This window comes from Erythrolamprus reginae, chromosome 8, assembly GCF_031021105.1.
Source record: "Erythrolamprus reginae isolate rEryReg1 chromosome 8, rEryReg1.hap1, whole genome shotgun sequence".
NCBI classification, from domain to species: domain Eukaryota; kingdom Metazoa; phylum Chordata; class Lepidosauria; order Squamata; family Dipsadidae; genus Erythrolamprus; species Erythrolamprus reginae.
In genome coordinates this window covers 25502648-25514959 of record NC_091957.1, presented here as the reverse complement: position 1 = coordinate 25514959, position 12312 = coordinate 25502648, and the positions used below count along the sequence as shown (strand labels likewise).

The window sequence follows — 12312 nt, the reverse complement described above, 5'->3', positions numbered from 1 at the left end:
CGCACTGCCAGCCCTTCTGGGTCCTTGCTCATAAAGGGGGTCAGCATCAGTGGCCGAGGGATGGATGGGTGAGTGGAAGGGTGGGAGACGGTCAGGCAGCAGTTGCCCTCCCACCACTCCCAACGCACTTGCTGCACAGCTGCCCATATCTGGCATGCATTCCAAAAGCAAAATCTCACAAGGGGATGCGTGCACATGTTAAATTTTGGCGTGGTTTTTTTTTTGCTTCCACCATGTGCAGAAGCAAAAAAATCACCGAAATCTCACACAGTCATGCCTCCTCACGAGACTTTGCTTTCTGCGCATGCGCAGAAGCAAAATCTCACTGGGATGCACAGCTGCGCATGCCAGAGACACAAAGCTGCGCGCACAACTCAACTACCGTCACAGCGTCCTGATCTGTACCAGTAGGAGCCCCCCACTGGAGATGGTGAGCCCATCAGAGCTTCCTGCGAGTGCTCGTGCTGGGACAGCCCCTCAGTGGGAAAGGGTCAGCCTCCATCCGGGACTGATCCTGGCCAGAGGGACAGCTCCTCTAAATGAAAGGTGGTGGGAGGAACGGAGGAAGGATGGGTTTGGGAGATTGCCCAGGGAAAGGAAGAGCCTGCAATCTGGCCGTGGCTTTGATGCCGCAGTGGAAAGAGGCTGGTCTCACATGTCTTCTCTCTGGCAGGAGGGCTCGGCCTGGCCTGAAGCTGATGACAGGCGGATCTCTGGTCCCCCAGGTGGAGGAAGGAAGCCAAACGGAGCATGCTTCAAGGTGTCCCTTTAAGGGGTGTTTCACCAATAGCGGAACAGATTTAACAGAGTGAGAAGGGACCTGAAGGTCATCTAGTGCAACCTTCTGGCAATGAGGCAAGGGCTTCACCTCTGAAACCGGACCAACCTTCGGACCAAGGCTGCTTTTAGCGCTTTGTGATCTGGCAGAGCATTGGAAATGTGCACACACGTGTATATATTTGATTGCCTGCTTAATATGTTTGATTCAGTGGATCTTCTCAGCCAGAGCTCTCCAACATTGGCATTTTTAAGCCTGGTGGACTTCAAGTCCCATTATATGCTGGCCAGGGAGATCTCCAATCTAAGCTGCAAAAGGGGGTCTGTTGTTTTGGGTCTTGCAGCTTGTCCTCTTAATCTGGGAATGCCTCTCTTTATTTTATTTTATTTTATTTTACTTTATTCTGTCTATCCTATCCTCTCTCTCTCTCTCTCTCTCTCTCTCTCTCTCTCTCTCTCTCTTATTTTACATCATCTTAAACACGATCTAAGCACAGCCATAAAATCATCTGCTACAACGTCCTTCCTATCAACAATTACTTCAGCTCCAACCACAACAACACAAGAGCACACAACTGATACATACTTAAAGTAAACCGCTCCAAACTCGACTGCAGGAAATATGACTTTAGTAATTGAGTAGTTGATGCATGGAACTCAGTACCTGACTCTGTACTATCGTCACCTAACCCCCAAAACTTTACCCTTAGACTGTCCACTGTTGATCTCTCCCAATTCCTAAGAGGTCAGTAAGGGGCGTGCATAAGTGCACCAGCGTGCCTTCCGTCCCCTGTCCTAATGTTTCTCTTTAACTAGTATCATGTATATAAATATTGTTATATCTTTGTACCAATATGTACTTGACAAAACAAACAAATAAATACATAAAATTATTTATTTGTTACATTTCTATGCCGCCCTTCTCAACAGGCTTGGTGGCTTACAACAGGAATAAATACAAAATACAAAGTGTGTAAGAAATTTAATATTTATAATCAAAAAATTCTAAAAGCCCCATTTTCTGAAAAAATCATCCACATTCATTCAATTGGATTAGCCACTCATGACATCGGATGAAGTTAGATCATAAACCCAGGAACCCCCACCCCCGTGACTGCTGGCATAGATGGATTTTCAGGGCCTTGCAAAAGGCCAGGAGGGTGGGGGCAGTATGAATCTCTGGAGGGAGTTGGTTCCAAAGGGTCGGTGCCACCACAGAGAAGGCTCTTCCCCTAGGCCCCGCCAGACAACATTGCTTGGCTGACAAGACCTGGAGAAGGCCGACTCTGTAGGACCTGCCTGGTCATTGGGATACATGAGGCAGAAGATGGTCCCATAGGTAATCTTCCTCCTCCCCACTAAACCCGACCCCCCTTGCTTGTGAGCAAATCCCCCCCCCCCAGGTCTGTGGCTCTGTCATCCCCAGCCCGATAAAGCAGAACCTTGCAACGAAGGAGGCAGCGTAAGTGCCTTCTGGGAGGGCCTCCCTCCCTTCCCACGGCAGAAAAAGCTGAGCCAACCTGCTCACTGTTTGTCCCCCCTCACCCCCTCCTCCTCCATCCCGGTTTATTTGTTCACTCTGGGCTCAAGGTCCTTGCTGTGCTGACACTTGGAAGGCGGCTGTTTAGAGCAACTGTAGAACGGGCCACAATGCTCTCCTGGGTGCAGGGCTTCCTCCCACTGGCCTGGACCGCCAGCCTTGTGGACTCCCTCCTAGAGGGTGAGCTTGCCCCCCTGCCCGCCTTGCCTTCCCTCCCTCCCCTCGCCCCCTGCTCCCCTCCCTCCTGGCTGACCTCTGTCTCCCTGCAGGGCTGGTTGGGGCCTGTGCCGTCTGCATCCTGGGTAGCCTAATGAGGATTTACCTCTACATCCGGTGCTTGAAGTAAGTGCCTGCTGGGACACTTGGGGATGGGGAATGGAAGTCCACATTCTCCCAACTCAGTTCAGCCTCTTTCCTGGGTGAAGCAGGAAGCTGTGCAGGGATGGAGGCCAGGGGTGAGATGCTACCAGTTCGGGCGAACTGGTAGCGGCGGCTGCTGGTGGTTTGGAGAACCGGTAGAGACGGCAACACGAGACTCCGCGTACCTGTTCAGAGGTCGCCATTGTTCCTTCTTTTTAACCCTCTGGGCATGTGCGAAGCATTCTGTGCATGGCCAGAAGGTGAAAAGGTGAAGCGCTGATGAAAGGGGCTCCCTTTTAAAGAACGTTCGGAGACTCCAGCTAGTCCAAATTGCAGCCACTTTATTTTATGAAGTAGGTGATATATTATGAATAGTTTCTTTTACTAAAGATATATTTTTATTAGCTATATGATACAACATTAAAATTTAAATAAAAGAGATTTTATTATTCTTTGCATTGACGTAATGTAACTTTTTATAGTAAGATGGAGAGGAAGAATTTAGAATTTTATTTAGATTTTTAAGAATTGACAATGTTATATAAAATCAATAGAAATGTTTAGATGAGAAGAGATAACAGCCTCCATTGAGTGAGTAATAAGAAAAGAAAAGTTTATATATGATTGATTTTAAGCATTGTTGTTGTGTTTATAACTATATATTATTTTATTTTATGGTGGAGGGAAAAAAAATATACCCAAAATGCATCCGCGCGAACCATTATGGGCCTACTGAGGAATTGCCATGTATTGCCACCACTCCGTGAGCTGCATTGGCTACCGATTAGTCTCCAAACGTGATTTAAAGTGTTGGTTGTTACCTACAAAGCCCTACATGGCTTAGGACCAGATTACTTACGGGACTGTCTCCTGCCTCACATATCCCGGTGGCCGGTCAGATGCTACAGAGTCGGCCTTCTCCAGGTCTCATCAGCCAAGCAATGTTGCCTGGCAGGGCCTAGGGGAAGGGCCTTATCTGTGGAAGCTCCAGTCCTTTGGAATCAACTCTCCTCAGAGATTCATACTGCTGTTGAGCATTGGCATTCTGCTCCGGCTGACAATAGGATATGTTATATTTATTTTATTAATTAGATTTATTTATTCATTCGATTTCCATGCCGCCCTTCTCGAGGCGACTCAGTATGATTGTGACTGGATGAAATTGGTTCTTCATCTGGCTGCCCTCCGTAAACCCATCTGGCTTTTCCCAATTCATCCTCTCCAGTGACCCCGAAAGGCAGAAGGAGAAGGAGGCTCTCCGGCAACAGCGGTCTTTCCTGGACCGGCTTCATCTCGTGGTGCTGATGGCAATCTTCACTATGGTGGGGCACCGAGTGGGCGCCTTGATCGTCCTGGAGTTCTCCCTCCGGGCGGTGTCCACCATCCTCTCCCTCAACAAGGTTGACTATCTCCTTTCTGTTTTCTGCGTTGGAGGCTGGGGTGGGGAGAAGTGGGCAGAACCACAGACACAGGTTAGAACAGACCTGGGCAAGATGCAGCCCGCGGGCCGGATGTGGCCCGCCCACTGTCTGTGACTGGCCCACGGAGGTCGGTCCAACCTGTTTCATAATTTGGAATTATAGGGAAGTGATAATGACCAAATTATTTCAGCTTTTTTCATTTAGCATCTGTTACCAGCATATGTACCAGGGGTGGGCAATTAATTTATAATTATAATATATAATATAATATATAACTTTTCTAGATAAGAACCGGGTGTTCAAGATATAATATATAATTATATATGTAATATGTAATATATAATATAATATATAATTATAATTTATAATTATAATATAATTAACTCAGTTCTACCCAATAATGTACAGTGAAAGTAGAAGTGAGTTAATTATATTAGTCCGGCCCACTAAAGCCATCCCAATATCTCATGCAGCCCTATGGCAAAATTAATTGCCCACCCCTGGGTTAGAAGGTAGTTGGAGAAAAAATTGTGCAATGCTGGCTTAAGGGCCACTTGAGAGGCACCGAATTCCTGCTCGGAGACTAATACCGCTTGCCAGGAGGCGGACAATGGCTTCCTTGCTTTCTTTCCCCCTCCCACCCATCATTTAAAGGGGGAGGGAGCCGGAGACAAACTGAGGTTTCACCAGCCCCACTCCCATGGTGCCCTTGTGTGTTTGTCCCCGTTGAGTGGGCCCCTTGCGGACAGAGGGGCCTGGAAGTGGATGGAGCTTGCGCAGGGTGGTGACTGAACAGATATGAGTTGTATCAGGGCCTCCCCACTGGCACTGCGCATTGTTTTAAGCAGCCTTTGAAACTTAGAAGATTGAGGGCAGAAAAAGACCTCACGGTCCATCTCGTTTGCCCTTGTACTATTTCCTGTATTTTATCTTAGGATAAAATAGGTCTCAGGTATGTTTAAATTCAGTTACTGTGGATTTACCAACCACGTCTCCTGGAAGTTTGTTCCAAGCATCTACTACTCTTTCAGTCAAATAATATTTTCTCACGTTACTTCTAATCTTTCTCCCAACTCACCTCAGATTGTTCCCCCTTGTTCTTGTGTTCACTTTCCAATTAAAAACACTTCCCGCCTGAAACTTATTTAACCCTTTAACGTATTTAAATGCTTCAATCATGTCCCCCCTTTCCCTTCTGTCCTCCAGACTATACAGATTGAGTTCATTAAGTCTTTCCTGATAAGTTTGATGCTTAAGACCTTCCACCATTTTTGTAGCCCGTCTTTGGACCCGTTCAATTTGATCAATATCGTTTTATAGGTGAGGTCTCCAGAACTGAACACAGGATCTTTATTAATTATTTACATTAAGAAAAATACACAAATACCACAAAACAAACAAAAACAAAACGCAACCTATATAGACATATAGATATTATCATTCATAGTTTCAATTATATATCAAGTCTTAAATACTCGACAATTTACACATTTGCCAACCTACCCGTTGACATTATTGCTACAGCTTTTTTATTTTATTTTATCAGCCTACTAGTTTGCTATATTATATATTGTTACCTAAATCTTAATCTTTATTAATTTCAGTAATATTACCTAAATCATAAATTATCCAAGATTAATTGCTAAACAGCAATTTTGTTTTGTATATCTAGTAAACGAAAGGAATAACAAGACTGCTTACATTTCCCTCCCCTTTTCCCTGTATATTTTCAAATTGTGAGAGATGTGACTATATTATAGATATTTAAGCTTTTAAATAAATATTTTTATTAACCCAATCATACCACCTGCTCCAAGTTTGGTAGAATTCAGTATTGTCTCTGTCTTGTATTTCCAATGTCATCTTGTTCATCTCAGCAATTTTGTAAATTTTGTTTATTAATTTTAGTTTATTAAATTTAGTGTTTAGTGTTGTTTAATTTCCAGGTCTGTGTATAAGCAAGTCTGACAGCTGTGATTATATGTATTATTAAATATCGATCTTCCTTAGATATTTTTTGTCTAATAATTCTGAGTAGGTATAGTTCTGGTTTCAAAGGGATTTGTTGACCACTTATTTTTTAAGTAGTCTCTTTATTGTGTGTGCTGCCCAGAGCTCTTGTCCGGCGGGTGGTTTAAATTGGCTTCCGTGTCACAAAGAGGCCGTCCGTATCTTTTTTCCCAAGGGGGCTCTGAACAGCCAGCTCTACCTGCTCTGCCAATACTCGCTTGGCTGCGGCGTCTCCTGCAGCCTCGGCTACCTGCAAGAAGGAGCACCCCATCGCACCTGGAACCTCCTCCTGGGCGTGGGGCTGGCCATGCTCCTGACCCACTACGTCTGGCGCCTGGCCTGGCATGTCTACACGATGTATGAGCTGCACTGCAAGGAGCGCTACTGCGGAGGGTGCCTCTTCCTCCTGGCAACGTGGCACGGCATCCCCCGGCTGCTCTGCAACGCCCTCCGGGTGACCTTTGGGGTGGCCGACTTGGCAGCCGTGGCTCTGATCAACCGGGACTTCCTCTCAACCTCCGAGGCCATCCGATTCTGGACGCCGCTGACAATCTGCTACACGCTTCTGGTCATCTACATGCAGGGTGAGTGGTTTCTGTTGTGGTTGGTGTTAGTATACTGTTGGGTGTTGCAATACAGAAGCTAACAATGTAAATTTACAACTCTACCTTTAAGAGTCATTTGCTGGTTGGCCATAAGAGGGAGCCCACAATGTTCCTCTTGGGGGAGTTTATACTAGATAGATTTATATTTGCTGTGTGTATATTTTGCTGTGTGCAATAACCTGGTTTGTAAACTATTATTAGGATTATATGTGTATGATATTGGACTGTGTAACTACTATTGTTTATTTGCCTATCCCTATATAATAATATTGTTCTATTTTGTACTAAGTCTGATTAATTGACTGACTAACCCACATTGCTACATTTACTCTGGTTAAAGTTTGTTGAAGGTTTATTATATTACCTAGACATTTTAACAGTTGGATTGCAGCCAGGTCCTCTGATAACAGACTTCAAGCCAGATGAACTGGGTCCGTCTGGGCATGGTTGGTCTGTGTGGCTGTCAGAGGAGTCAGACAATAAGGAGGAGGGAGAGATTGAGTGTGAGGGTCCTGCAGAGGCTATAGAACCCTCAACTAGAGCTTTGCCTGGGTCTGATGAGGAGGAGGAGATGAGGGATCCTATCCTGGATGCAGGAGTGAGAAGGATGCAGAGGAGGCAAGAGCAGTTACGCAGACTCAGAAGGAGGACTTGAGCACTGCTGTGCGCAGTTTGTAATCCCAGGGTGTGTATAAGGGGGAGGAGTTGGGAGGTTCCCTTTGCAGAAAATCAATGCTTGATCCTTAGAAGGAAAAGTTTCTGGTTTCCCAAACGCCGACTCTGGCCCCATGGAAAACAGGGCTGCCTGCAGACCCCCGTCCCACTTGCCCCTCCTGCTTGCATTGGGGGTCCTTCCTGAGCAGCAGCCAGCCTCCTTCTGTGAAAGGCGGTGTCCAGCCCCTTCAACTGACCTGCTTCCTTCCATCTGCTTGACCAAAAGAGGAGCAGCACCACAACCCCAACCAGCAGATGGCTTTCCAGACGGTCTTTGTCAGGATGGGCGGCCTTCTGGTCTTGCTGATGACGGTGGGCCAGTGGAGGGACATTGTGGACATTCTCATCTCGCTGGCGGGGGAGATCTGGTGCCTGATCTGGAGTGGATCCATGCTGGAGTTGTGCAGAAATCAGGTGAGGAGTAGGAGGGGGGGTAGTAAGAGGACCACAAGCAGAAACAGCCCAGCCTCTCAGCTGCATCTCTGCTGACCTCTGAGAAGCTGCCTTTAAATCAGGGGTCTCCAACAATTAAGCTATTTAACAAATATAATTAAATTTTATATATTTAAAGAATGAAACCTGTGTTGTATCATTAACTAATGCTACCTCCATTTCTTTTGGATGTTTTTTTTCTTGTTAATTGATAAGAATGTTACTTACAAAAAGAGATTGAACGGGTCCAAAGACGGGCTACAAAAATGGTGGAAGGTCTTAAAAATAAAACTTAACAGGAAAGACTTCATGAACTCAATCTGTATAGTCTGGAGCAGAGGTCCCCAACCGCCGGTCCGCGGACCGGGACCGGTCCGTTGGGGTTTTCCAGCCGGTCCGCGGCGCCGCTGCCCTCCTGGCAGAGGACATTACGCAGGACAGGGTGGGGCGTCGGGCAGGGCGGGGAGAATCAGGAGGCTCCTTTGGCGGCTGGGGGCTGCCTGGCTTTGTGATTTTGGCTGGGGGGGAGTTAGGAAGGTCCTACTTCTCCCCCCCCAGCCAAAAACTCAAAGCCTATCTGCTGGATACGGGCGATGAGCGGGACGAGCGGCGCCGAAGCTGGTGGCTGTGGCAGCTGCTGCAAGAGGCTTCCGCGCCGCTCTGTCCCACTCATCGCCCGTATCCAGCAGATAGGCTTTGAGTTTTTGGCTGGGGGGGGACTTAGGAAGGACCTACTTCTCCTCCCCCCCAGCCAAAAACTCAAAGCCTATCTGCTGGATACGGGCGATGAGCGGGACGAGCGGCGCTGAAGCCGGTGGCTGTGGCAGCTGCTGCAAGAGGCTTCTGCGCCGCTCTGTCCCACTCATCGCCCGTATCCAGCAGATAGGCTTTGAAATTTTGGCTGGGGGGGGAGAAGTAGGACCTTCCTAACTCCCCCTCCAGCCAAAATCACAAAGCCAGGCAGCCCCCAGCCGCCAAAGGAGCCTCCTGATTCTCCCCGCCCTGTGGAGAAGTGTGGAGGGCTGCGTCACTAAGCTCCACCCCTCCATAACCCCACCCCCATTTGACCAAAGCCCCCCCCCCCCACCGGGCCGTGGAAAACTGGTCTAGCTTAAAGCCGGTCCCTGGTGCAAAAAAGGTTGGGGACCTCTGGTCTGGAGGACAGAAGGGGAAGGGGGGACATGATCGAAACATTTAAACACGTTAAAGGGTTAAATAAGGTTCAGGAGGGAAGTGTTTTTAATAGGAAAGTGAACACAAGAACAAGGGGGCACAATCTGAGGTGAGTTGGGGGAAAGATCAGAAGCAACGTGAGAAAATATTATTTTACTGAAAGAATAGCAGATGCTTGGAACAAACTTCCAGCAAACGTGGTTGGTAAATCCACAGTAACTGAATTTAAACATGCCTGGGATAAACATAGATCCATCCTAAGATAAAATACAGGAAATAGTACAAGGGCAGACTAGATGGACCATGAGGTCTTTTTCTGCCATTAATCTTCTAATGTTTCTATGTTTGTAATGTTATTTAGACTTATGGTATTAGGCATTAAAGTGGTATTTGTTTATTTCTTACAGTTAAATATTTATCATGGCTAATTTGGATTGTTGGAGAGTTGGATTTATGAAAGTTTAATTGATGATGGATATATAACTCCATTATGGGTTGAATAGATAAAGAAAAATTTACATACGTATTCTGTTAAAACAATGATGTGTTTTAAACACTGCTCAAAAAAATAATGGGAACACTTAAACAACACAATATAACTCCAAGTAAATCAAACCTGTGAAATCAAACTGTCTACTTAGGAAGCAACACTGATTGACAATCAATTTCCCATGCTGTTGTGCACATTCAACTTTGTACAGAACGAAGTATTCAGTAAGAATATTTCAATCATTCAGAGCTAGGATGTGTTTTTTCAGTGTTCCCTTTATTTTTTTGAGCAGTGTATTTCTGTATGATTAGTTTTGAGGAGAAAAATTTAAAAAATTATACACCCTCCCCCCCCAATCAGGGGTTTTCAACCTTGACAACCTCAGAGAGGGGTGGCATACAAATCTAAATAATAATAATAATAATAATAATAATTATTATTATTATTATTATTATTATTAACGACTTGTGGACTTCAACTCCCATAATTCCTTGGCCACTGCTGAGGAATTCTGGGAATTGAAGTCCACAAGTCATAAAGTTGTCAAGGGTTGAGATTCCCTGATTTAAATGGAGCTCAGGCCACTGCTGTCTTCACCAGCTGACCAAGAGGGCTGGTGGTGGTTCTGCTTCCCCCTCCCTGCCCAAAGTCTGGAGGTCCTGACTGACAGCCGTGAGCAAGAGGCCTCCTCCGCTCTGAGTCCAGGCGCTGTTGGGAGGGAAGCTGGCCCTTCCATGTATTTTTCTACTGCTTTCCATTTCAGGATGAGAGCCTCTCGCTCCAAGCGTCGACATCCGGTCCATTTCCCCGTCAGCGCTGAGACCACCCCTCAAAATCTCCGGTGGCAGCAGCAGCGCCTGAGGCCACATCCTGAAAAGAAGAGAAGGGCCCAGCCTAGAGACTGTAGACGAGGCAGGCCTCACAGGCCCAGCTGCTTCTGGGCTCTCCAGTTTGGGTGTCAAAGGATTTGTGGGTTCCTTCTTGGATGCAGTGGCACTGCTGCCCCCTCCTTGAACAATTCCTTCTCCGCTCTATTTTCCTGGGATAGCAAAGAGGCCGAAGCAGGCCAGGCTGGACTGGGGGAGTCCATTTGGGCTAAGGGGAGCCGCCAGAGAGCTGCTGCTATTTCCCTGGGGAAGGCCGAGAGGGTAGGAGCAGTGATAGACTCCTACAGGTTCAGTCAGGTACGCAGAACCAGTAGAAAAATTATGAATTTTTTTCTTTTTTCCCCTTCTGGGCTCTGGGTATGTTTTTCCTATCGCAACAAATGAGGTTGAATGTGTATAATTTCAGAAGAGCTGGGCGTGTGTGTGTGTATGAATATACACATACAGTTTATATAGTAGATAATGTACACTGCTCAAAAAAATAAAGAGAATATTTAAACCACACAATATAACTCCAAGTAAATCAAACTTCTGTGGAATCAAATTGTCCACTTAAGAAGCAGCACTGATTGACAATCAATTTCACATGCTGTTGTGCACATTCAACTTTGTACAGAACAAAGGATTCAATGAGAATATTTCATTCATTCAGATCTAGGATGTGTTCTTTGAGTGTTCCCTTTATTTTTTTGAGCGGTATATATTTTTGTTTGCCTGTGTGTAATGTGTATGTACACATATGGCATATATACATAGAATTAAAGAGTATATTTTGGGTGTTCAGTAATAGTAAATAAATAGGGAAATTGTATATCTCTGAGGCGAGGAGGGGCCAGGCACCCTAACCTATTTACAGGACCGCCTCTTGCCACATACCTCCCAGAGATCAATAAGAGCACACAGAGTTGGCCTCCTCTGGGTCAATGAAGCAATGCAGGTTGGCGGGACCGCGGTGGAGGGCCTTCTCTCTGGCTGCCCCGCCTCTATGGAACCAACTACCCCCCCCCCCGATGTCTTTACTGCTCCCACCCTACTGGCCTTCCGTAAGGCCACAAAGACTTGGATTTGCCGACAGGCCTGGGGGGCCATGAACTAACAACTGACAGGGCTACACTGTATGAATGGTATGTACTGTATGTATGGGATTATGACTGTTTTATAATTATGGGTTTCCTTTTAATACAGGGTTTTGATTATATTCGACTTCTTTTTATTGTTCTGTATCTATTTCTATTTCTTTTTATATTATTATTGTAAGCTGCCCTGAGTCCTTCGGGATAGAACTTGAATAAATAAACCCTAACCCTTGACGCGAGTGAGGTCAAGTTGGCCACCTTTAAGACAGTAACATGACCTTTAAGCCCCCTTTCCAGTCACATGATTGTCAAGCCACTCCCACCTGGTCACATGACCGGCAAGCCATACCCACAAAATAAGCCACACCCACAGTATGGTAGTAAAAACAATTTTCAGCCCTTCAATGGTCGACTTCTGTACCTCCCAGAGAGATTTTGTGGGTCGGGTGGGCCCAGTGGCCTCCTGTGGGAGGGAGGGGAAGCCGCCACTTGCTTTGGGAAGCAGTCGTGCCTTGTGGGCTTGATTCCAGCATCACATCCTCCCCACGCCCGGAAGTGGCAGATTGACCTTTAATCCCTGCCTTTCAATGGCCTTGTGTTTCAGAAGGATGTAATCGTGGTTGATAATACAAATTATTATTGTTGTTGTTGTTATTATTATTATTATTAATTAGATTTGTTTGCCGCCCTTGTCCAAAGACTCGGGGCGGCTCACAGAATACAAAAAAAAAGCCACAACAACAAATCTAATTAATTAAAAATTACTACTAAAATCCCCCAAAACCTGTATTTTAAAATCAGACAAGTCATTCACAACAACACATTAC

At 46.0% G+C, this 12312-nt stretch overlaps 1 protein-coding gene across 2 annotated transcripts; it reads left to right on the top strand.

Moving 5' to 3' along the window:
• The first annotated feature begins 2387 nt into the window (after window positions 1–2387).
• TMEM82 (transmembrane protein 82) lies at window positions 2388–11719 on the top strand. 2 transcript variants are annotated; one of them, XM_070759446.1, is made up of 6 exons: window positions 2388–2497; window positions 2587–2659; window positions 3903–4077; window positions 6284–6692; window positions 7654–7841; window positions 10286–11719. In XM_070759446.1, the coding sequence occupies exons 1-6, from the start codon at window positions 2428–2430 to the stop codon at window positions 10340–10342; spliced, it is 972 nt and encodes a 323-aa protein (XP_070615547.1). In that variant the 5' UTR covers window positions 2388–2427; the 3' UTR covers window positions 10343–11719. The 2 variants fall into 2 exon arrangements, with proteins under 2 accessions (XP_070615547.1, XP_070615548.1); XM_070759447.1 differs by lacking the exons at window positions 2388–2497; window positions 2587–2659 and adding an exon at window positions 2679–3030.
• The last annotated feature ends 593 nt before the right edge of the window (window positions 11720–12312 follow it).

Excerpts from the sequence above, each read along its gene's own strand:
- TMEM82 (XM_070759446.1), top strand. The coding sequence starts at position 2,428 with ATGCTCTCCTGGGTGCAGGGCTTCCTCCCACTGGCCTGGACCGCCAGC. Across the intron at positions 4,078-6,283 it reads CCATCCTCTCCCTCAACAAG|GGGGCTCTGAACAGCCAGCT; the intron begins GTTGACTATCTC and ends TTTTTTCCCAAG. Across the intron at positions 7,842-10,285 it reads TGGAGTTGTGCAGAAATCAG|GATGAGAGCCTCTCGCTCCA; the intron begins GTGAGGAGTAGG and ends TTTCCATTTCAG.